Source organism: Rhinoraja longicauda, chromosome 3, assembly GCF_053455715.1.
Source record: "Rhinoraja longicauda isolate Sanriku21f chromosome 3, sRhiLon1.1, whole genome shotgun sequence".
Lineage (NCBI taxonomy): Eukaryota > Metazoa > Chordata > Chondrichthyes > Rajiformes > Arhynchobatidae > Rhinoraja > Rhinoraja longicauda.
In genome coordinates, this window is record NC_135955.1 from 18,240,351 (window position 1) to 18,265,903 (window position 25,553).

General features: G+C 44.8%; 1 protein-coding gene across 6 annotated transcripts in view; it reads left to right on the forward strand.

The window, feature by feature from the left end:
• Nucleotides 1–25,553, forward strand: part of ccdc171 (coiled-coil domain containing 171) — a 240,743-nt gene that overhangs the window by 18,586 nt on the left and 196,604 nt on the right. For 5 of the 6 annotated variants that reach the window (XM_078394873.1, XM_078394872.1, XM_078394874.1 and 2 more), the window contains 5 exons: nucleotides 8,090–8,236; nucleotides 10,669–10,761; nucleotides 17,573–17,733; nucleotides 17,914–18,052; nucleotides 22,175–22,277. In XM_078394873.1, coding sequence (XP_078250999.1) covers nucleotides 8,090–8,236; nucleotides 10,669–10,761; nucleotides 17,573–17,733; nucleotides 17,914–18,052; nucleotides 22,175–22,277 — 643 coding nt within the window. The remainder of the gene's footprint in view (nucleotides 1–8,089; nucleotides 8,237–10,668; nucleotides 10,762–17,572; nucleotides 17,734–17,913; nucleotides 18,053–22,174; nucleotides 22,278–25,553) is intronic. The other variant, XM_078394871.1, reaches the window with a different exon arrangement.

The window sequence follows — 25,553 nt, forward strand, 5'->3', positions numbered from 1 at the left end:
TCCTCTCTGCCTCCGTGCAGCTGAGATACCACACAGGGATGCCATGTGTTAGGATGCTCTCTATGGTGCAGCGGTCATCAGCAGCTGTTGGGGTCGACCAGACTTTTTCAGTGTTCTTAGGTAGAACAGTTGTTGCTGCGCCTTCTTGACCAGTGCAGCAGTGTTAGTGGACCATGTTAGGTCCTCCGAAATGTGAGTGCCCAGAAACTTGAAGCTGGACACTCTCCACATTGACCCCATTGATAAGGATCGTGGTGTATTCCCCGTTGTGTGACCTACGAAAGTTGATGATTCTGCCCAGAGACTGATGTGAGGCCCACAGCCTCTAATTTCCTGAATTATCTCTACTTCCATTCTTAAGCAAAGACCAACATTGGCTATTCTCCAGTCCTCTGGGACCTTACCTGTGGCTAAAGAATAATCAAAGATCTTGGTGAAAGCTCCCGTAATCCCCTCTCTGAATGACCTGGGATAGATTGCATCCGACCGGAATTTGTCTAACTTAACGCTCTTCAAAAGCCCCAACACACTTCCTTCTTGAATTCAAATGGCCAGAGCATATTAGTCTTCCCCACTGGATCTTGGCTGTCCTCTGTGTCCTTGGTGAATACAAGTGCAAAGTACTCATTTAGTACATCACCTACACCCTCTGTCACCAAGCATAAATTCTCTCCTTTATCCATGAGCATTCCCACCTTTTCCCTGGTTACCCTCTTGTTTTTTAATATATGTATTTCCTTTATTCTGACTTGCTAATGACATTTCACGGCCTTTTTGGGTTTCGAATTTCATGCTTGAGTTCTTTCCTTGCTTTCTGTTCCTCAAATGCTTTGTTTGATTTCATCTTTCGAAAGCTTGTAAAGGCTTTTTTGGTTCTTTTGCCGAAATTTGTATTTGGGCATTGTATACAGAGTAATTCTATTTATTCACAAAATGCTGGAGTAACTCAGCAGGTCGGGCAGCATCTCGGGAGAGAAGGAATCTCTCCCGAGATGCTGCCCGACCTGCTGAGTTACTCCAGCATTTTGTGAATAAATCGATTTGTACCAGCATCTGCAGTTATTTTCTTATATTTCTTGTATACAGAGTATACTGTTCCACGGTAGTCCTAAGGGTTCTTTGTGTATGTGCTATCCTTGTCTTCCCAAAAGGCATGAATTTACATGTTATAAGATTTTTTTTGATTTATTCAAATGCCACCAGTGAAATTCTTCTCCATCTTGGTCAAATTCTTTAACCCAGTATGCTTGATTTTGTTTTTACAACTATTTTGCCTTGAGTATGGTCCAATGGTTCTTGGATTCTATTTTTTGTTCATATATCAAAATTCAAATAAACAGTTTGTATGCATTTTTGTGACAGCAATGTAAACACTGCTGATTGCAAAGCTATTTAGGTTAAAAAAATCAACCAATTCACGAACATAATTACTAAATCCACAGATATTTCTGTTGCCAAATGTTCTTAGATCTAATCATTGCTGTGCCTATGACACAGTTAAGGTCATCTGACATTTGGACATATATATGGAGAGTTTTAGATGGATTTTGCCCAAATCCAGGCAAATGGGACTCGCCCAGAGTACCAACTTGGTTGTCATGGGCAAGTTGAGCCAGAAGGCTTGTTTCCATACTGTTCTATGACTATATGCTCCACATTCTCATTAGCTCCCCCAGATTCAACCACTCATCTACACACAAGTTTATAGTTTGGGACTGGGAGGAAACTACAGCATAGAGGAATCCCCCATAATTACAAAGCAAATGTGCAAGCTCTTCACAATCAGCATCCGAGATTGGGACTGACCCAGGTAACTGGTGATGTGAGGATACTATTCTTTCCCTTGTCATTGGCTTTTGCCTCCCAAACCTCATCAGCTTATTCTCGGACATAAACCTTTTGTTTCCGCTGATGGCGTTTGACCTATGTAGTTCTTCCAGCATTCTTTTTATTTTCTTCCATATTCCAGTGTCTGCAGTCTTTGTCATCTGGAAGACTTAATGGAAAGCTGGATCTTCAATTTGTCAAGAGTCTTTCATTTGCATGTGTGCTGACAACAGAACAATTTAATTTGGACTTGTTACAGCTTAACAGACCTATAAATGCAATACACAGATAATATATAAAAATCAACAAGAATATTCAATAAATTATTAACCAAAAAAATCCCGAGGTTCTTCGTGCAACCAGACAGTGGCTCAAGCTAGTTTTATGTAGACTTCAAGAGCCTGATGGTTGTTGGGAAGAAGCTGTTCTTCAACCTGGTGGTCATGGTTGTCAGGCTCCTGAACCACCTTCCAGATGGTAGGAGTGAAATGAAAGTGTGGTCAGGGTGGTGCTGGTCTTTGATATTGGCTGACTTTTTGACGCAGTTTGTCCTATGGATCACCTTTAGGAGAGGTTAGAACCTGCGAAGGACCCCACTGTGTCGACCCCTCTGTAATCTCCTTCATTCCTAAGTTGCTGAAACAAGCCGTGATGCTCCCTACTGCACCCGTGAAGAAGCTTAAATAGTGTATTCATCAACATACCAAATCCCCACAATCTTCTAAGGAAGTAGAAACAAGGAACTGCAGATGCTGGTTTACATAAAATGGCACAAAGTGCTGGAGTAGCATCTCTGGAGAACATGGATGGGTGACGGTTTGGGTTGGGACCCTTCTTCAGATTGATTGTAGAAGGGTGGGGGGGGGGGGAGAAAAAGTTGGAAGAGATGAGGGACAGGATAAAGCCTGGCATGTAATAAGTGAATATAGATGAGGGGATGCGTTTGATAGGCAGATGGTGGGCAAAGGCGAGAGATGAAGAGATAGAATGTGTGAGACAAAAGGATCAAAGAGTTGCTTATTGTGAACTAGAGAAAGGAATGTAGCTGGAATTAGATGGGGAGGGGAGAAATAGATGCAAGTCCAGGTGGGGTACATGGGAGAGGGGGAGGAATGCTGAGAACCGTCCAGCCCTTATCCCTGTCAGGTTTTCACCATCCCACTGAATTCCCTCCGGGTGGCGCCACCAGCACTGGCTGCCTCGCCAACAGTCTGTCTGTCCTTTCTGCTGATTATGTTAAACTTTATTTTATGTGGTTGCGTGTCTTGTTGCTTTTTACTTAGTATGGCTGAATGGAACTCAAATTTCACTGTACCTTAATTGGTACATGTGACAATCCATTGATCTTGAAATCTTACTTGAGAACAGAAATTGAATCTGGAGCAGACGGTACTGTCAGCCAATTTTCTAGATCAATATAAGCAATCAAGAATCAGTATACAGTTCTCCAAGTACAGTAAACACTGTTTTCTATTCATTGAATGTTTAGCTTGCATTTGCTCATTTGTACATTAGTTTTTTAATCAAGCTCCCTTGCATACTTCAGATCTTGCCCCACTGTCCACCTAGGAACGTATATTTTCTCTAGTGTCACAAAACTGTTTGGTACTTACCCTCTTCTACTCTGCATCCTTGCTCTGTTTCCTCTTCGCTTGAGGTAATTGATTGTGGCAGAGAACATTTTTGTTGCTGCACATGGTTCATAGTTTTGAGCTGCCAATTATATTTTTGAACCACTCACACCAACTGGTACCACACAGCATAATGGAGGATATCCTTGGTGTGAAGATGCCCATGTGGAAACAGAGGCAATGCAGTGGTCACTTCTACTCGTACTGTCGTGGACAGTTCCATCTGCCACAGGTTGGTTCATGAGGATAATGTCAAATGGTCTATTGTTCACGTTACAACAAACAATTTGCCAGAGGAACTCATAAAGTCAAGCAGCATCTGCAGGAGTAAAGGAATGGCTGACGTTTTTGGTCAAAATTCTGCAAAGTTTCCAATCTGGGTTTTTTTGGGTCAGATATCCAAATTGTTGTACAGAGTTTCTGTACACTGCCTCTGGGACATCTCTCGAAGGTGTGGTGATGCATTAGTTAAGTCACTGGATTCGCACCTTGAGTTTTGGACCACTGATCTGGACATATAAATGCATCACACCATAGCAGATGGGAAATTGAATTTTGTATTATATGTATCTATATCTATCTATCTATCTGTTTGTTTGTTTGTGCATACCCGAAATATAGCCAAAACGGTACACAATAGCGCAACCTTACCATTGGCCTGCGGTTCAAATGGTTGTTATATTTTAAAAGTTATTCACTTTTTCACTTTAAAATCACTTTTTAAACTTTAATAAAACCCTTTTCCACTTTCCCTGCCCGTTAACCGCGCCTGTGCAGTAATACCTCCGTGTTCGATGTCACAATGGGAACACAACGGGTCCACGCATGCGCAGTTGGGGCCCGTTGATCTAATACTTGTGTGTTCATCTTTTGTCACAACGGTAAGATGGCCACCGGATCTGCGCAAGCGCAGTTGGAGAAGGTTGCCGCTCGGTGGGGGGGCGGGACCCGCCCGAGTGATGGGAGTAGCGGCCAATGGGGGGGGGGGGTGAGGTGAGCTCTCCTGCTGCTGGCCACCCGGGGCCGAGGTGAGTGTCTCCCTCTCCCCTTTCCTCTTCCCCCGGCCCCGGGGGAGTTTTAAGGGGGGAGTTTTAAGGGGGGATAGAGTGGGTGAGTGTCGTCAGTTGGGAGAGGGTTGCCGGGCCCGCAGCAGAGGTTTGGACGGAGGGTTGCCAGGCCTGCAGGAGAGGTTTGGACCCAATGGGGGTTGCTGGGCCTGCAGGAGAGGTTTGGACCCAACGGGTCCACGCCCATCTAGTGGAATTTAAAAATAAACTCATCTCAGTAACTGATTACAAATCTTATGGTTTAAAAACATATCTGGTTCGTCATGCTCTTTATGGAAATAAATCTGCCTTTCCACTCGCGCTGTATATGACTCCAGACTACAACCAATTTAGTTGACTTTTAATTGTCTCATTTGTGGAACAGTTAGGCATGAACAATAAATGTTGGCATTGCCAATGATATTCAATTTCTAGCAATTAATAAAATACTTCAGGAGACATTTTCTTTCTTGAAATTAACTTTCCAAGGCATAACTGTTATTTAAATGGGTAAGACTGCTGATGTTTTTGAAATAGGAGGAAGGTAAGACTGGAATGAACAATGTACCTTGCGAATATTCATGGTGTATGATTACAGAGTTAGATCAGTGCATTGTCCAAAGTATTTCACATATCTACCCCATCTAAGGAGTGATATCACCTTAAAGATCCCTCTGAGGTAAAGAATTCCCAAAATTTGTCATCCTGTGTATGATGGTGCTTATGTTCAGGTTGATGACCTCCTGGACTGGAAGTGGTTAGATATAATGCTGTAAACTGATATCCTCAATTTCCCCATCCCACTTTACTCCTTGTTACCCTTGCTACGGCTACAAAGTTTTCTCCTCGACTCATTTTCTTTTTAAAATCCCCCCCTGTGCACCTGTACCGTTTTGGCTCCAATGAATGCACATTGAAAAAAATTAAGGTGAAATTATGATTTGTAAGCTTTTGATTTAGTAAATCGATAGCCATGGAGTAGCACAGAGACGCATGCTTTCATGATGTCTACCTGCACTCATCCCATTTGCCCACTTTAGTCCATATCCCTAATTCCTTTCCTATCCAAGTACCTATTCAAAGCCTTTTAAATGCCATAATTATCTGTCTGTCTGTCTATTACTAAAACTCTCTGTCCGTGTGTTTGTGCACACCATAACTTTGGTGCTTCGCACAGCCAAAACGGTGCACCTTAGCGCCACAATTTTCGCACCACGTTACTCACCATAATCTTGGGCATATTATGTAACAACTCATTCAAATTGAAGCTACATTTTTAAAGCTACAGACATTTTAAAGTTTAAAAATTCACTTTCTAACCCAGTTCCTGAAACTCCTCAGCGTCTGACGTCACAATCCTCCACGTTCGACTTCATTTGCTCCTCACTCGCCAAAACAAGATGGCCGCCGCCGCCCACCCGCCCGCGCTCAGTCGTTCCCTCCCCTCCCCCTTCTCACCTAGCCTCTCCTCTCGCCCCGCTCCGCCCCGGCAGTGACTCGCATGTCGGCAGTCAGCGTTGAATGCACGGGCACTGGTAAGTGCCTTTCGCAGCCAACGGCTCCACGGAGGGGAGTGGGCGTGGCGGTCGACTGGGTGGAGGGGAGGGTGGCGGAAAGGGGGGAGTGGGGGTGGGGGAGGAGGGGGAGAGGGGGTAGGGGGGGAGGAGGGGGAGAGTGGGGGCAGGAGGGGAGAGTGGGATGACGCAGTCAACCGAGGCCTGCACTTCATCCTCCAGCACCTAGACAGCAAGGGGGCCTATGCGAGGATTCTGTTTGTGGACTTTATCTCTGCATTTAACACCATTGTGCCAGAGCTGCTTCTTCTTGCGTTTGATGCAGCAGAAGTTATGAAGCTGCTTCTGCTGTCTCTGTTGTTGTCGTTCGCCTGACTGAGGTCAGTTGACAGGGCTCACCACGGGGAGGTCGACAACATGAGCCCCGCCAGAGCTACTACACTCCAAACTCTCCCAGTTGATTGTGCCTGAACCCCTCTGTCAGTGGATCATCAACTTCCTGACAGACAGGAAGCAGCATGTAAGGCTGGGAAAGCACATCTCGGACTCACAAACCCTCAGCATAGGAGCACCGCAAGGCTGCGTACTCTCCCCTCTCCTTTACTCTCTCTACACCAATGACTGCACCTCCGCAGACTCCTCTGTCAAGCTCCTCAAGTTTGCAGATGACACTACCCTGATTGGACTGATCCAGGATGGGGAGGAATCTGCCTACAGACGGGAAGTGACACAGCTGGCGACCTGGTGCCATCGCAACAACTGCTCTTAAGACAGTAGAACTAATTGTAGACTTTTGAAGAGCTCCACCTCCCCTCCCCCACTCACCATCAACAACACCACAGTCACATCTGTGGAGTCATTTATGTTCCTTGCAACCATCATCTCCAGGGATCTTAAATGAGGGGCCACCATCGACTCCACAGTCAAAAAGGCCCAACAGAGGTTGTACTTCCTGCGGCAACTGAGGAAACACAATCTGCCACAGGCAATGATGGTCCAATTCGATACTGCTATCATTGAGTCCGTCCTCACCTTCTCCATCATGGTCTGGTTTGGCTCAGCCACCAAGCACGACATCCGGAGGCTGTAACGGATCGTTCGATCAGCTGAGAAAGTTGTTGGCTGCAACCTTCCCCCCCATTGACGAACTGTACACTGCAAGGGCCAGGAAGCGAGCGGGCAAGATCTTCTCTGACTCCTCTCACTCTGGCCGCAAATCTTTGAAGCACTTCCCTCTGGAAGGCGACTCCGGGCTGTCAAAGCAGCCACAGCCAGACATAAAAACAGCTTTTTTCCCCACACGTAGTAGTTCTACTCAATAACCAAAGTATGTAGTCTCTTTTTTGCTCTGGTTTATTTTCACCCACATGTTTAGACCTTACTGTTGTATCCTTATTGTTTTGATGTGTTTATGCTTTATTCTTAATTGTTAACTGTATGTTTGTGTTGTCATTTGTGAGGGGAGTACCAAGGCACATTCCTTGTATATGCACATACTTGGCCAATAAACTCATTCATTCATTCATTCGTTCACTATTTCAACAACTTTGAAGTTCCTGGGCCTCCATTACCTCATCTTTACCATGGACATCCTTTCCTTATACACTTCTATCCCATTCAGGAATGCCAAAGGGCCCTCCACTTCTTTCTAGAATGTAGATCCAACAGGCTCCCCTCAATAATAATCCACCATCTAGCTAAACTTGTTCTCACCCTTAAGAATTTCTCTTTTGATTCCCCCCACCTTCTACAAATCAAAGATGGGACGCATGGGGGCCAGCTATGCCTGTCTCAAGCTATGTGGAGCAGCTTTTGTTCCAAGCCAACTTTGGCACCACTCCCCAACTCTTTCTCCGTTAACCAGATGATGGGTCTAAACCCGAAATGTCAAATGTCCATTTTCCTCCACAGATGCTGCCTAACCCATGAATTCCTCCAACAACTCTCCTTTGTTTTTGCTGAAGTTAAAAATATTTTTATCTAAAAGTTTTGAACATTTTTGGATAAGATTACAGTTTTTTTGAAGAAAAACTCTTAAAAATCAATTAAATTGTTGACGATTCTACTTTAGGACCAGGAGCAAACGTTTGTTGAGCTGCAAAAACGATTAAAAGAACTAGAAGTTGAGCGCAGTAGTCTCACCGAAGCATTGCGAAGGCAGGCAAAAGAACTTGAGTACAGTATTGATCGAGAGGAGCGTCTGAAAAAAGAGCTGGAGGTAAGCAGATACGGGCCTCTGGTTAATCTTCAAAGTTATACCTTAAGTCATATTTCTTTGCTCAAAATAACAAGTGACTGCAAAAACGGTGTATAATCTTCATAGTATTTTTCTTAACAAAGTTACTTAATCAGCCAGGAAAAAATGCCGTGTTTGCCCACTTGAGGCTTGAATTGAGACGGCCTGGCTTGCTTCTCTGCCACAAATAAGGATATGTTTATACATGTATCAAGTATGACTTCTCCTGGGAAAAAGTGACAGAGCAGTGACAGGGCAGCTCTCTTCAACCACTATTTCCAGCCTTTAGAGTGTGTTCCATATTTTTGCTCACTTTTTGTGACACAAAATACTTCCTGACTTCATTTGACTGGCAGTCTAATTTAAACGTGCTCCCTTGTTTTGGATTCTCTCATCACTAGAAATAACCTCCACTCGATGCTGTCGTTTAATAATTCTAACGACTGTACCTTGAGCAGATTTGCACCTCCTTCTCCCCCTTCTATCTACATTTCTTCCTCTAGCTTCACAATTTACAATTCCTCAATCCTTTTGTCGCACGCCGTCTGTCTTTTCATCCCTGCTCTTTGTCCTACAATCTGCCTATTAACCCTCCCCCTCATCTGTATCCATCTTTAATTTGGCAGGCTTTACCCCGTTCCTCCCCTCTTCCAGATTTCCTCCCAGCCCCCTCCCACCAAAATCAATCTAAAGAAGGGTCCCTATCCATGTGCTCCAGAGATATTGCCTGACTGACTGAGTACTCCAACTCTTTGTATATTTTTTAGCATTCCTTTCAGTTTGAAACCTGAGATATCTATGTACAACAAGCTTTCAGTTATAGAACATAGAGCATGAAACATAAAACAGTACAGCACAGAAATGGGCCCTTCGGCCCACAATCTTTGTGATAAACATGATGCCTAGTTAAACTGATCTCATCTGCGTGTACATGATCCTTATCCCTATATAAAAGCCTTTTAAATGGCACTATCCTATCTGCCTCCTCCACCACCCCGGGCAATGTGTTCCAGACCCCCACCACTCTTGGTGTAAGAAAATAATTTGCCCCTTTCAACTCCATTAAATTTTCCCCATCTCACTTTCTAACTATGCTTCTAGTGTTGAACATTTCCACCTGGCTAAAATGTTCTGACTGTCTACCTTATCTAAGCATCTCATAATTTTATATACTTCAAGATTCCTCTCAACCTCTGATGTTCCAGAGAAAACAATCCAAATCAATCCAACCCTGTGGCTGAAACCCTCTAATTCAGGCAGCATTCTGTAAATCTGTACGGTAAACCATCATTCTGTTAAATCTCCTCTGCACCCTCTCCAAAGCCTCTATCTTTCCTGTAATGGGGCTACCAGAACTATATGCAATACCCCAAATGCAGCCTAACCAGTCCTATAAAGCTGCATCATGACTTTCTGACTCTTATATTCAATGCCCCATGGCATTGAATGCAAACATACAACACGCCTTCTGTACCACCCCATGTATGTACGCTGCCACCTTTAATGATCTATGAACTTGGACTCCAAGTTTAGTTTTTTAATTTAGTTTATTGACACGTGTATCAAGGTACAGTGAAAAGCTTCCAACCATCTCTACTTTGGTGCCATCAATGCAAACTGGGGCATGTGTACCACTTCGCTTCCTTAGGCTGATCACTATCTCCTTTGTTTTGCTGACATTAAAAGAAAGGTCTTGACACCAGAACACAAGGTTCTCAATCTCCTTCCTGTACTCCATCTCAATATTATTTGATATCTGGCCCACTATGCTGGTGTCGTCTGCGAATTTGTAAATTGTAGGAAGTGTAGGAAATAGAGGGATATGGATCATGTACTGTCAGGTGAGATAAGTTTAACGGCATCATGTTAGGCACAAACATTGAGGGCCAAATGGCGCGTTCCTGTGCGATACAGTTATGTTCTATGTACTATACCTAATTAAGTGGAACAATCCATAAAAGCTCCTCGCCAACGTGCATGTTGAAATTTGCTTGAAATGACTTCTCTTTATGAACTTAATTATAACTGTTGATATAATTCCTGGATTTGTACATTCCTATTGTGGCTTCTTGGATCCATTTTATGGTGCGAGAGATTATCTTAAGTTCCTTACGTCTACTTAAAAGAATTTGTTCCCTCTGTTCAAATTTGGGTGACAATTTGGCGTTTGAAAGTTGTGAAGCTAAGTGTTATCCAGTTATTTTCTTTGCTATCAGAATCCTCACATAATTTCCCACCAATATGTCAAATCCAAGCAGAAAAATAAGGTGCATCAATATTTGGGCTGTTTAAATGCAAACACACCAGTTCAATTTTATTGTTACCAAAAGTTTAAATGTTTAAAAATGCAGGAATATCTATGCATGTCTGTTAACCCACTGTATTACTGAATCTCACAATTGCATGACTTTCAGATGCGACAACAAAGATTGAAAATATTGGAAGAAAATATTGAGGCAGAAAGGGCTGCCCATCTGGAGTCAAAGTTTAACTCTGAAATTATTCAGGTAAATCTCAGTTATCCTAATTGAAACAACAAATTGTAGGTAGCTGCATAAATCTTACTTTTCATCAGTTTTAATCTTATCAAAGCAACAAAAAGTATTTAGAGGCATCGAACCTGTTGAGTATCAACAATTTGGATGAGAATGTACAAGGTAGGATTAGGAAGTTTAGTTGATGACACTAAAGTGGATGGTATTGTAGATCGCAAGGATGGTTATCAAAGATTACAGCAGGATCTAGATCAGTTGGGCAAGTGGGCTGAGGAATGGTTAATTCAGATAAGTGCGAGGTGTTGCATTTTAGGAAGCCAAACCAGGGCAGGCCCGACACAGTGAATGGCAGGGCTCTGGGGAGTGTTGTAGAGTAGAAGGATCCAGAAGTGCAGCTATTTATTTCCTTGAAAGTGGCATCACAGGTAGATAGGGTGGTCAAGAAAACTTTTGGCATATAGGCCATCAGTCAGGATAAAGAGTATAGAAATTGGAATGTTATGTTACACTTGTACAAGGCATTGGTGAGGCCACATTTGGAGTATTTATGGTTACTCTGCAATAGGAAAGATGTTAAGCTGGAAATAGTGCAGAGAAGATTTACGAGGACGTTGCCAGGACTTGAGTGACTATGCTATCGGAGGATTTGGGCAGGCTAGGACTTTATTCATAGTCATAGTCATACAGCGTGGAAACAGGCCCTTTGGCCCAACTTGCCCACACTGACCAACATATCCAATCTATACTAGTCCCACCTGCCTTCGTTTGGCCCATATCCCTCTAAACTTGTTGCGATAGCCCCGGCCTCAACTACCTCCTTTGACAACACGTTCCAAACATCCACCACTCTTTGTGTGAACAAGTTACCCCAAAGATTCCTGTAAAATCTTTTCCCCTATACCTTAAACCTATGCCCTCTGGTTCTCGATTCCCCTACTCTGGGCAAGAGATTCTGTGCGTCTACCCGATCTATTCCTCTCATGATTTTATAAACCTCTATAAGATCACTCCACATCCTCCTTCTCTCCAGTGAATAAAGCCTGCTCAAACTCTCCCTATAGCTCAGAATCTCGAGTCCTGGCAACATCCTTGTATATTTTCTCTGTACCCTTTCCAACTTAACAACAACTTTCCTATAACATAGTGCCCAGAAATGAACACAATGCTCTAAATGCGGCCTCGCCAATGTCTTGCATAACTGCAACATGACATCCCCACTTCTATACTCGATACTCTGACTGATGGCCAATGTGCCAAAAGCCTTTTTGACCACCCCATTTACCTCAAGGGTCAAACAGCATCTCTGGAGAAAAAGAACATGTGATGTTTTGGGTCAGGGCTCTTCAGACTGAAAGGGGTGTGGAGTGCTAAAGAGCTGGAGGGGGATAGGGTAGATGCACAGAGTCTTTTACCCAAAGTAGGGAAATCAAGAACCAGAGGACATGGTTTAAGTTGAAGGGAAAGATTTAATAGGAATCTGAGGGGCAACTTTTTCACATAGATTGTAATGGGTATATGGAATGAGTTGCCAAAGAGGTAATTGAGGCAGATACTATAACAAGATTTAAAAAAATACTTAGACAGGAACAGGAAAGGTTTAGAGGAATATGGGCCAAATGTGGGCAGGTGGGACTAGTATAGATAGAGTACCTTGGTCGGCAAGAAAAGCTGTGGCAAATGGCCTGTTTCTGTGCGCTCTGAGCCTATGTGTCTGTGAGAATGACCGTTTTATGTTTGTGATGTCCAGGATGTTAAGGATAAAGGATGCTCTTTTAGGAAGGAGAAGAGGAGAAATTTCTTTAGTCAGAATCTGTGAAATTCTTTGCCACAGAAGGCTGTGGAGACCGTCAATGGATATTTTTAAGGTGGAGATAGATAGATTCTTGATTAGTACAGGTTTCAACTGTTATGGGGAGAAGGCAGGAGAATGGGGTTAGGAGGGAAAGATAGATCAGCCATGATTGAATGGCGTAGACTTGATGGTCCAAATGGCCTAATTCTTCTCCTATCCCTTATGACCTTACACTGGAGGGCCTGTTCCTGTGCAATACTGTTCTATGAGGGTGGAATTTTGTATGGCAAAACTGTGACTGATGAGGGGTTTCTGATCCGAAATGCTGTTTTTCTTTCCACTGCGGCTGGAATAAATGCCCTCGCAATCATCGTATCAATTCACTAAACATTTGTTTTGATGAAGCTGTATTTAATCTTGTCTGCAGAGGAAGAGGAATGTTTACAAAATAGTTTATTCTCTGCCAACAATTAACTGCTTCTGTATTACCTGTTGTGAGGCTTCCTAGTAAAACAGGGTTTTGTGCAGTCTGGTCACTGTGACACTTGGTTGTAATGTTAGATCCTGTATGGCAAATGTTGAATACATGTACATATATTACAATAGACAATAGGTGCAGGAGTAGGCCATTCAGCCCTTCGAGCCAGCACCGCCATTCAATGCGATCATGGCTGATCACTCTCAATCAGTACCCCGTTCCTGCCTTCTCCCCATACCCCCTCACTCCGCTATCCTTAATAGCTCTATCCAGCTCTCTCTTGAAAGCATCCAACGAACTGGCCTCCACTGCCTTCTGAGGCAGAGAATTCCACACCTTCACCACTCTCTGACTGAAAAAGTTCTTCCTCATCTCCGTTCTAAATGGCCTACCCCTTATCCTTAAACTGTGGCCCCTTGTTCTGGACTCCCCCAACATTGGGAACATGTTTCCTGCCTCTAATGTGTCCAATCCCCTAATTATCTTGTATGTTTCAATAAGACCCCCCCTCATCCTTCTAAATTCCAGTGTATACAAGCCCAATCGCTCCAGCCTTTCAACATACGACAGTCCCGCCATTCCGGGAATTAACCTAGTGAACCTACGCTGCACGCCCTCCATAGCAAGAATATCCTTCCTCAAATTTGGAGACCAAAACTGCACACAGTACTCCAGGTGCGGTCTCACCAGGGCCCGGTACAACTGTAGAAGGACCTCTTTGCTCCTATACTCAACTCCTCTTGTTATGAAGGCCAACATTCCATTGGCTTTCTTCACTGCCTGCTGTACCTGCATGCTTCCTTTCATTGACTGATGCACTAGGACACCCAGATCTCGTTGAACTCCCCCTCCTCCTAACTTGACACCATTCAGATAATAATCTGCCTTTCTATTCTTACTTCCAAAGTGAATAACCTCACACTTATCTACATTAAACTGCATCTGCCATGTATCCGCCCACTCACACAACCTGTCCAAGTCACCCTGCAGCCTTATTGCATCTTCCTCACAATTCACACTACCCCCCAGCTTAGTATCATCTGCAAATTTGCTAATGGTACTTTTAATCCCTTCGTCTAAGTCATTAATGTATATCGTAAATAGCTGGGGTCCCAGCACCGAACCTTGCGGTACCCCACTGGTCACTGCCTGCCATTCCGAAAGGGACCCATTTAACCCCACTCTTTGCTTTCTGTCTGCCAACCAATTTTCTATCCATGTCAGTACCCTACCCCCAATACCATGTGCCCTAATTTTGCCCACTAATCTCCTATGTGGGACCTTGTCGAAGGCTTTCTGAAAGTCGAGGTACACCACATCCACTGACTCTCCCCTGTCAATTTTCCTAGTTACATCCTCAAAAAATTCCAGTAGATTTGTCAAGCATGATTTCCCCTTCGTAAATCCATGCTGACTCGGAATGATCCTGTTACTGCTCTCCAAATGCTCAGCAATTTCGTCTTTTATAATTGACTCCAGCATCTTCCCCACCACTGATGTCGGACTAACTGGTCTATAATTACCTGTTTTCTCTCTCCCTCCTTTCTTAAAAAGTGGGATAACATTTGCTATCCTCCAATCCACAGGAACTGATCCTGAATCTATAGAACATTGAAAAATGATCTCTAATGCTTCCACTATTTCTAGAGCCACCTCCTTAAGTACCCTGGGATGCAGACCATCAGGCCCTGGGGATTTATCAGCCTTCAGTCCCATCAGTCTACCCAAAACCATTTCCTGCCTAATGTGGATTTCCTTCAGTTCCTCCATCACCCTAGGTTCTCCGGCCCCTAGAACATTTGGGAGATTGTGTGTATCTTCCTCAGTGAAGACAGATCCAAAGTAACGGTTTAACTCGTCTGCCATTTCTTTGTTCCCCATAATAAATTCCCCTGCTTCTGTCTTCAAGGGACCCACATTTGCCTTGACTATTTTTTTCCTCTTCACGTACCTAAAAAAACTTTTGCTATCCTCCTTTATATTATTGGCTAGTTTACCCTCGTACCTCATCTTTTCTCCCCGTATTGCCTTTTTAGTTAACTTTTGTTGCTCTTTAAAAGAGTCCCAATCCTCTGTCTTCCCACTCTTCTTTGCTATGTTATACTTCCTCTCATTAATTTTTATGCTGTCCCTGACTTCCCTTGTCAGCCACAGGTGTCTCTTACTCCCCTTAGAGTCTTTCCACCTCTTTGGAATAAATTGATCCTGCAACTTCTGCATTATTCCCAGGAATACCTGCCATTGCTGTTCTACTGTCTTCCCTGCTAGGGCCTCCTTCCAGACAATTTTGGCCAGCTCCTGCCTCATGCCTCTGTAATCCCCTTTGCTATACTGTAATACTGACACTTCCGATTTTCCCTTCTGCCTTTCCATTTGCAGAGTAAAACTTATCATGTTGTGATCACTGCCTCCAAATGGCTCTTTTACCTCTAGTCCCCTTATCAGATCAGGATCATTACACAACACTAAATCCAGAATTGCCTTCTCCCTGGTAGGCTCCAGTACAAGCTGTTCTAAGAATCCATCTCGAAGGCACTCTACAAACTCTCTTTTCTGGGGTCCATTTCCAACCTGATTTTCCCAGTCTGTGTGTACTGTGTGTTGGACAATTCCTATTAAAATGTGTGCAAATTGCTAAGACAGTCTTTACTGAACCTAACTAGGAGTCAGCAACTTCTATTGAACACCATTGTACATGATTGTCCACATTGCACATGAGCTTTGAATGCTAAAATTGCCACTATACTTCTTAATTGTTATTCAGGTCATAGCGTCATAAGTGATAGGAGCAGAATTAGGCCATTTGGCCCATCAAGTCTACTCTGCCGTTCTATCATGACCGATTCATCTCTCCCTTCTAACCCCATTCTCCTGCCTTCTCCCCATAACCCTTGACACCCGTACAAATTAGGAATCTATCTGTGCCGTAAAAATATCCACTGACTTGACCTTCACAGCTGTCTGTGGCAAAGAATTCCACAGATTCACCACCCTCTGACTAAAGAAATTTCTCCTCATCTCCTTCCTAAAAGAACGTCCTTTAATTCTGAGGCTGTGACCTCTGGTCCCAGACTCTCCCACTGGTGGAAACATTCTCTCCACATCCACTCTATCCAAGCCTTTCACTATTCAGTAAGTTTCAATGAGGTCCCCCCTTATCCTTATAAGGATCCCCCCACTCCAGCGTATACAGGCCCAGTGTCGTCAAATGCTCATCATATGTTAACCCACTCATTCATGGGATCATTCTTGTAAACCTCCACTGGATCTTCTCCAGAGCCAGCACATCCTTTCTCAGAGATTGTTGATTTTCCTGAACTTCCATCCATTTTTGTCTGTCTTGCCATTCCATTACACTTCAAGATTCAAGATTCAAGATAGCTTTATTTGTCATCCAAATTGGACGAAATTCAGTCACCCACAGTCCAACAACAAAAGCACTAAATAGGCATTAAAATTACACAACCCCAAAAACACACAAAAAAAGAAACATCCATCAAAGAAACATCCATCACAGTGAGTCTCCTCCAGTCCTCTCCTCACTGTGATGGAAGGCCACAATGTCTTTCCCTTCTCCTGCCGTCTTCTCCCGCAGTCAGGCTGTTGTGGTTGCAGGCCGCGCCGGATGGTCCGCAGCGGCCCGAGCCTAAGGCGAGTCGCAGCCGCCCCGCAGCCTCCGAAGACGGCCGGCTCCGCCGATGATAAGTCCGATCCGGGGCGGGCGAACACGCTGCCGCTGTTGCTGCACGTCGGGGCGGTCGTGGCTCCCGACATTGAAGCCCCCGCCCAGCAGAGAAAAATCCCACGGCCTATTTTAGGCCGCGCCGGACGGTGAAATGCCCGCGACCCAAGCCCCGCGACCCGGGGCGGGCGAACATGCTGCCGCTGCCGGAGCTCCCGATGTCGGCATCCACGCGGCCTGAGCCTAAGGCGAGTCGCAGCCGCTCCCGCAGCTTCCGAGGACGGCCGGCTCCGTTGATGGTTAGTCCGGTCTGCGGACTCTGCGAACCGGAGCCCTGGAGGCCGACAGCTCCAGGAGTTGGGCCAATGGTAGGCCGCAGCGGGAACGGAGACACGGCCCAGAAAACAAAGGTCGGGTCTCCGTTCGGAAGGGACACCTCTTTACAATTTTACAGTTCCCCCCCTCCCCCCCACATACACACATAGTACACAAACACAAAAACACGACATCACAACTACAATTAAGATTAAAAAAACAACAAAAACACAAAGACAAATGGACCGCAGGTAAGCCGCAGCTGCTATGGCAGCGCCGCCATTTTAGGTGACTCTTGAACTGTATTGGTCGGCATATTTAGGTAAAAATTATTCCAATTACTTGTGATATGTGTTAAATCAACCTATATTCAGGTTTGGAATGTGTGCAATTAAACCACATATTCATGCTACAATATATAACTTTACAATATTAAACATTTATTTTATTAATCTACGAAATGGTCAATACCTATGCAATTTTTCAGCTGCAATTATCATAGTTTCCCCAATTATGATGACACCAATTTTTTGAATTCTAGTTTTTTTTTGTGTAGTTACGGATACGTGACCTTGAGAATGCATTGGAAGTGGAAAAGTCGAGCCATACAAATGCAGTGTCAACTTTGGAGATGATCAAGCAACAACTCAGGGATGTTGAATTCTCGTATGAACGGGAGAGAACAAAAGTTGTAGAATCGACAGATCAATTACAGAAGTAAGCGTTTACATAGAGCAGTTTGCCTAGTATGGGGTGTGATTTTCCAATGGATTGTGTTTTGAGGACAATAAGTGAATCATTGGTAAAAAGTTTAATAATCTCACAAGAACATTGAAGCACAATTTTGATTGTTTTGTCTTATTTACATTCAAAAACATGAACTTCATGTGTTTTAAGATTACAAAAGGAATATACTGCTACAAAAACTCAATTGACAGTTGAGTTGGAAGAGAAGAATGATGCAATTGCCGATCTTTCAAAACGACTTCAAAGGCACGAGGAAAGTTTTGAAAATCTTTGTGACGAAGTAACAAAAGTAAGAATAAACTATATGGAAAACATTCAGCTGCATTGTATCTGGTTTTAAGCCTTTAAACTTGCAGTTTTGCAAGATTAAAATGACTACAAGAACTGACACTGGTATGTTAGACAATGAAGATAGTTTTCAAAAATTACGGCAGGATATTGATCAGCTGGGTGAAACATACGTAATAGAATAATAAGTGTGAGGTGTTGCATTTTGGGAAATCAAATCAGGCCAGTGCCTTCACAGTGAACGGTTGGGCCAGGGAAAGTGTAAAGCAGAGGAATGTAAGAGTAATGCGAAAGAAGGAACTGCAGATGCTGGTTTAAACCGAAGATAGACCCAAAAACTCAACGGGCCAGGCAGCATCTCTGGAGAGGAATGGGTGACGTTTTGGGTCTAGCCCCTTCTTCAGACTGGTTAGGGATAAAGGAAACGAGAGATATAGATGGTGATGTGTGGAGATAAAGAACAATGAATGAAAGATATGCAAAAAAAGTAACGATGATAAAGGAAACAGGCCATCGTCAGCTGTTAGTAGGGTGAAAATGAGACGCTAGTGATAGGGATAGAGAGAGAGGGAATGCCGGAGCTACCTGAAGTGAAATAAATCAATATTCATACCACTGGGCTGTAAGCTGCCCAAGCGAAATATGAGATTCTGTTCCTCTAATTTGCATTTGGCCTCACTCTGACAATGGGGGAGACCGAGGACAGAAAGGTTTGTGTAAGAATGGGAAGGAGAATTAAAGTGTCCAGCAACCGGGAGGTCAAGTTGGTTCACGCGGGCTGAGTGAAGGTGTTCCGCGAAACGATCGCCCAGTCTGCAATTGGTCTCGCTGATGTATAGGAGTCCACATCTTGAACAACGAATACAGTAGATGAGGTTGGAGGAGGTGCAAGTGAACCTCTGCCTAACCTGAAAGGTCTGTCGGGGTCGCTGGACAGAGTCGAGGGAGGAGGTATAGCGACAGGTGTTGCATCTTCTGCAGTTGCATATGGTTATTCCCCTTGACAACAAGTTTTGATACCGTTGTGATGACTGGTCAAGGGATACAGGTGAGGGGAGGTTTTATTGGTAGATGTGCAGACAAAGAACAGAAATGAAAAGAAGACAAAAGGCCATGTTAAGGAAAGGAATTAAATATTAAGCCAGAGGAAGGGATATCAGTGGAAGGGAGCAGGGGGAAGGGGAAAGGGCAGCTCCCTTCCCTGTGCCCCACCCAGATGTGCACCCATTTCTCCCACATCCCTCACCTGTATCCATTTATTATTTGCCAGTTTTGTCCTACCCTCAACTTTTTTCCAGCTCATTCCCCCCACTACAATTAGTCTGAAGAAGGTTCTTGTTCCGAAACGTTGCCTACCCATGTCTTCCAATGATGCTGCCTGACCTGTTGAGTCGCTTCAGCACTTTGTGTCCTTTTTTTGCAAACGAGCATTTGCAGTTCCTTATGTCTAGGGTTGTCATAAGGGATTTTAACTTTCCCAATAAAGACTGGGACTGCCCTAGTGCCAAGGGCTTCGATGGGGTCGAATTTGTTAATGTGCTCAGGGCGGCACAATGGTGCAGCAGTAGAGCTGCTGCCTTACAGCACAAGGACCTGACTATGAGGACTATTCCGACTTTGTACGGAGTTTGTACGTTCTCCCTGTGACCACGTGGATTTTCTCTGGTTGCTCCATTTTCCTCCCACACTCAAAGGACGTGCAGGTTTGTAGGTTGGCTTCTGCGAATTGTAAATTGTCCCTAGTGTGTAGGATAATGCTGGTGTACTGAATGATCACTGGTCGGCGTGGACTCGGAGAGTTTTGTCCATTTGTTAATATTGACTCTATTCTAAATTGATATTCTAAATATTAAAATGTAACACTACAATTTTCTGCTTAGAGGCATTAAAGAACGCATAGAATTAAACAGCCTGGATACCAGCTCTTTGGTTCATTGAATCCATCCTATGCGTCAAACATCCATTTACATTAATCGTGCATTAATCCCATTTTATTCTCCATCTTCCACCTCCACCTTCCCATCAGTTGCAGCCAGTTACTGCTACTCACCGACACACTTAGTTTGCAATTTACATTGGTGAATTAATCACCCAATCTGCCTGTCTTTTATATGTGGGAGAAAGCTGGAGCACCTGGAGGAAACAAATCAACATGGTTATGAGAAGCACATGCAAACCCCACACAAGCTGAAACTGAAGAATGAACCTGAGTCGCTGGTCCTGTGACACAGCAGATCTGCTAGCTGTGCCATCCATCTGCCCATTTAACCAGCCAGTCAATATCTTTTTGAAACCATTATTTGGTTTTAATAAACATATGTTGACTTTAACTAATTGAGCCATACTCAGCCATGTGCCCCCCACTCCTACACCACCCTGCACACACCCTCTCCCCCCTCTGAGCCCCCATCTTCCCTCCAAGGTGCCACCCTAGGCCCCTTCTCCCCTTTGTCCTTCGTACCTGGGTCTGACCCCAGCCCCAACACAGGTCAGGTTTTCACCATCCCCTCATGATTGGGAATCCCTATCCAATGCTGAATGGCCGACCTCAGCAGTGACATAGTTTACGCCTACGTCTCAACGATTTTGGATTGGAGCACAAGGAGGAAACACAGGGTCACAGAAAGAGCAGGCAAATTCACAGAGTCAGCACCCGGGGGCAGGATCAAACCTGGGTTACTGGCGCCGTGAGGCAGGATTTTACCTGCTGCGCCAATGTGCCACCTCCTGGACCCCTCCTGCCAGCCTCTACCTTCGCTGCACCTTTTTATTTCCGACTGCCAGCACATCAACCATCTTGACTTCTCCACTTCCCATACCCACTCTAACCACACCTCCTCTAACACGCAACCCTCCACTCACTCAGTAACAATCCCAATATTGTTAACAAATCCATTGACAAGGGACAAAGGATGTAGTCTGGTGGGCTGACCTCCAGTGTGTTGAGGCCAGTTGTCTACTCTGACATCTCCTCATACCTACCTCTTGACCATGACGACACGGATGAACCCCTGGCTATCATCTTCCAAACTGTAACCAACCTCATCGCCTCTGCCAATCTCCCCTCCACAGCCTCCAAGCTTATAGTTCCCAAACCCCATATCGCCTTCCCAAAATCCACAGGTGAGTTGTCCTTGCAGACTAATTGTTTCTACCTGCTTCTGCCTCACCAAACACCAACCTCACCTTATCCAATTCCTTATGGCCTATATCCGAGACTGATCTTTACATTTGACCCAACAGTCTCTGCATCCAACACATCAATATTCAATATTTCCACAAAAGGACGCAAGTGCTGGAGTAACTCAGCAGGTCAGGTAACATCGCTAAGAACATGGATAGGTGACTTCGGGACACTTTGCAGGCTGATTCAGTCTGCTGAGTTACTCCAGCATTTTGTCATTTTATCTGAAAACAAGGTGCCGATGTCGCTGTTTTGCACCAGCGAGCCCTTCATCACCCACCGCACGGTCTGGCGACAGAGGTGTTGTTGCGGCTCACGTTGCAGTCCTTGGCGACTGTGCTTTCTTCTGGCTGCTGCCAACGATGACATGCTTGGTCACCGTGGGGCTACCCCCCCTCACCTGCTGCCACATCTCAGGTGGAGTATGTCGGTGATTCTGGGGGAGAAGGAGGAGGAGCCAGTGTGGGGGTTGGAGGCCAAGTGGACATGGTGACAAGGTAGGAGGAGATGGAGGCAGTCGAGCGGGGAGCAGACAAAGCAACGGCGACAGAAAGAAGCAACAGGCAGGTGGGAAGGGAGTGAGCCCCACAGTAACTGAGCACTTCCTGTCAGTGGTGGCAGCCCGAAGAAAGAGCTTTCCACAGGAGCCACAATGTGAGCCGCAATAACAGACACATCAACCAGACTGAGCAGTGGGTGAAGAAGGGCTTGCTGGTGCACCTTGCGAGTTGAATGGCAACAGAATCCGGGGCTCTAAGAGGCCGGGGAGGTGGTGAGAGTGGGGGGCAGGTTCGTCGGCTATATCCAAAATCCGTTATAAAGGGGTTTGTTAAAATGAGGGTTTAATGTAATTACATGTTATTTGCTTCTGTTCCATGCTTCTGAATGTTAGTTCCTTTGGAAATATATTTATTGAAGCCAAATTTTATTTATCATAAGGCAAAGAAGCGTCATGCTTTCCTGGAAGAGGCATATGGGGGCAGCATGAGAGAGCTGGAACTCCTTTTGGCTAATTTTGCTGTGTCAGGCTCATGGTCATCAGGTTAGTTCATGGTGTGAAATGACTGATGTAGCTGTCAGTGTTCCAAGCAACATTGCATGGTGTGAGTTCTGCAGATGCCTTCATAATCCCCTTTGTCAACATGCCAAGATTTGATGATATATGAGTGTCTTCCCAGCAGTGCAATGGCCAAGCAGACTGAGCAAAGGTGACACAATTTGGGCCTATTGCTGTTGAACCAGTGCTTGATTTACAAGTGTCAGGGTCAGCGTGACAGGCAGTAAAGAGCGAGCTTGTTGTATCTAATTCCTGCAGGGAAAGAGGCACTCATGGATTTCTAAGTAAAATGCCTGGAAAGGAACCAGATGTTTTTTTTCCTCTGTTCCTTGAGCCAAAATACTGCAACTTCTCAAACAGCTTGGTTGTTGCCAACTCAGGAAGGTTATTTAGGACAACATTGTGTTTTCTCAGAAGATAATAGAAGTGATCGCTCCAAAGACGTACAGGTTTGTAGATTAATTGACTGGGTAAATGTAAAAATTGTCCCTAGTGTGTGTAGGATAGTGTAAATGTGCGGGGATCGCTGGGCGGCGCGGACTCGGTGGGCCGAAGGGCCTGTTTCCGCGCTGTATCTCTAAAATCTGTATCTCTAAAAAAAAATCAAAAAATCTATAGTATTGAAAAACATTTTAATAGCTTGGGTTGATAAATGCAGTTCACTTTTTCCCATTTTAAAGTCCAAGAATTTCACAGAGATGGACATGGAATGCACTGTGTGAATTTACTTTTAATTACTTTCTACAGCTAGAGAGGGTGAAATAGATATTCACAAGGATGTTACCAGGACTGGAAGGCTTAAGTTATACGGAGAGACGTACTGCCCCAGAAGAGATCCCAATGATCCAAAAATCTGAATCCCTGAACTAACTCCACAGCCAGACAACCATCTGTCCTATCTTCCTGCTCCTATCCTCACTAGCACATGGCACTGAGAGTAACCCAGAGATCACTATCCCGGTGGTCCTGCATTTAGCCTTTTGACTAACTCCCTATAATCATTTTACAAGACTTCATTCCTTTCCCAACACATGTAATTTGTGCCGACATGCACAATAACATTTGCGCTGAGAATGTCATGTAGCCGCTCAGAGACATTCTGGACCACCTAGCACCAGGGAGGCAACACACCATCCTGGACTCTCAATTGCTGCCACAGAATACCCTGTCGGCCTCCTAACTAATGAGTCTCCTATCACAAGGAGTCTGCCTGACATTGCACTTCTCCGCTGTGCCTCAGAGCCAGGGTCAGTGTCACAGCCATGTCTGCTGCTGCTGTTCACCCCCAACGGGTCACCCCCCAACAGTATCAAAAAGGGTAATAAAAAGGAACTGCAGATGCTGGTTTATACCAAAGATAGACACATTTAAAAATACCCCAAAACTTGGCCTCCACTGCTGTTTCATAATCATAATAGTAATTTATTGGCCAAGTATGTTTTGCAACATACGAGGAATTTGATTTGTCATGCAGTCAGTAGACAATAGGTGCAGGAGTAGGCCATTCGGCCCTTCGAGCCACTGTGATCATGGCTGATCATGCACAATCAGTACCCCGTTCCTGCCTTCTCCCCATATCCCTTCACTCCGCTATCATTAAGAGCTCTATCTAACTTTCTCTTGAAAGCATCCAGAGAATTGGCTCCACTGCTTCTGAGGCAGAGAATTTCACAGCTTTACAACACTCTGAGTGAAAAAGTTTCCTCATCTCCGTTCTAAATGGCCTACCCCTCATTCTTAAACTGTGGCCCCTGGTTCGGGACTCCCCCAACATCGGGAACATGTTTCCTGCCTCTAGCGTGTCCGATCGCTTAATAATCTTATATGTTTCAATAAGATCCCCTCTCATCCTTCTAAATTCGGAGTATTCAAGCCCAGTCACTCCAGTCTTTCAACGTACGACAGTCCCGCCATTCTGGGAATTAACCTCATGAACCTACGCTGCACTCCCTCAATAGCAAGAATGTCCTTCCTCAAGTTTGGAGATCAAAACTGCACACAATACTCCAGGTGTGGTCTCACTAGGGCCCTGTACAACTGCAGAAGGACCTCTTTGTTCCTATACTCATACCAATAAAGAACAACAAGACACCCAAATAAATTTTTAACATGAACATCCACCACAGCGACTCCCCCACATTCCTCACCGTAATTGAAGGCAAAAAAAGTTCAATCTTCTTGCTTCTTTGTTCTCCCGTGGTCGGGGCACTCGAACCTTCCGTTGTCAGGGCAATCTTGTCCTCCCGTAGCCGGAGGTCGGTCCCTCCGCATCGGGGCGATCAAGCTCCTGCATCGGGGGGATCTCAGCTTCCCCCGCGCCGGGCGATTGGACCCCGGGTCAGGGCTTGCCGAGCTTCCCGACTCTACCGGAGACTGCGGAGCTCCTTGATGTTGAAATCTGCAGGCTGCGGTTGGAGCGTTGATCCCAGGCAAGGGATCGCAGGCTCCGATGGCAAGTCCACACCCCCTCGGTGGGGCTCAAAGTCAGTCTCAAGCAAAGCCTATGTTAGGCCGCAGAGCAACCGGAGATACGATCCGGGCAACAATCGCATCTCCAACAAGGTAAGAGATTGGATAAAAGTTTCCCCCGACCCCCTCCCCCACCCCCCACATAAAACATACCAGAGAACATTAACACATACTTTTAAAACACACTAAAAATAACAAAAAAGACGAAAAGGCAGACAGACTGTTGGCGAGGCTGCCATCACTGATAATTTGTGACAACGAATTCAACAGATTTACCATCCTCTGACTATAAAGAAAATCGTCCTCATCTCCTTTCTAATGGTACCTCCTTTTATTCTGAGGCCGTGCTCTCTGGTCATAGACTCTGCCACAAGTGGAAACACCCTCTCCACATCCACTCTATCCAGGCCTTTCTTTATTGGTAAGTTTCATGAGATCCCCCTCTCATCTAAATTCCAGCGAGTACAGGCAATGTTTTTCAAACGCTCATCATACATTAACCCAATCATCCCCGGGATCATGGTTTTAAACCTCATCTGGACCCCCTCCAAAGCCAGCACATCCCTCCTCAGATATAGGGCCCAAAACTGCTCATAATACTCCAAATACAGTCTGAGCAGTGTTTTATAAAGCCTGGGCATTACATCACTGCTTTTATATTCTAGTCTTTATGAAATTAATGCTAACTTTGCATTTGCCTTCCTTACTACTTATTCAACCTGCATATTAACCTTTTGGGAATCCTGCACCGACAGTCCAAAGTCCCTTTGCCCCTCTGATATCTGAATCCTT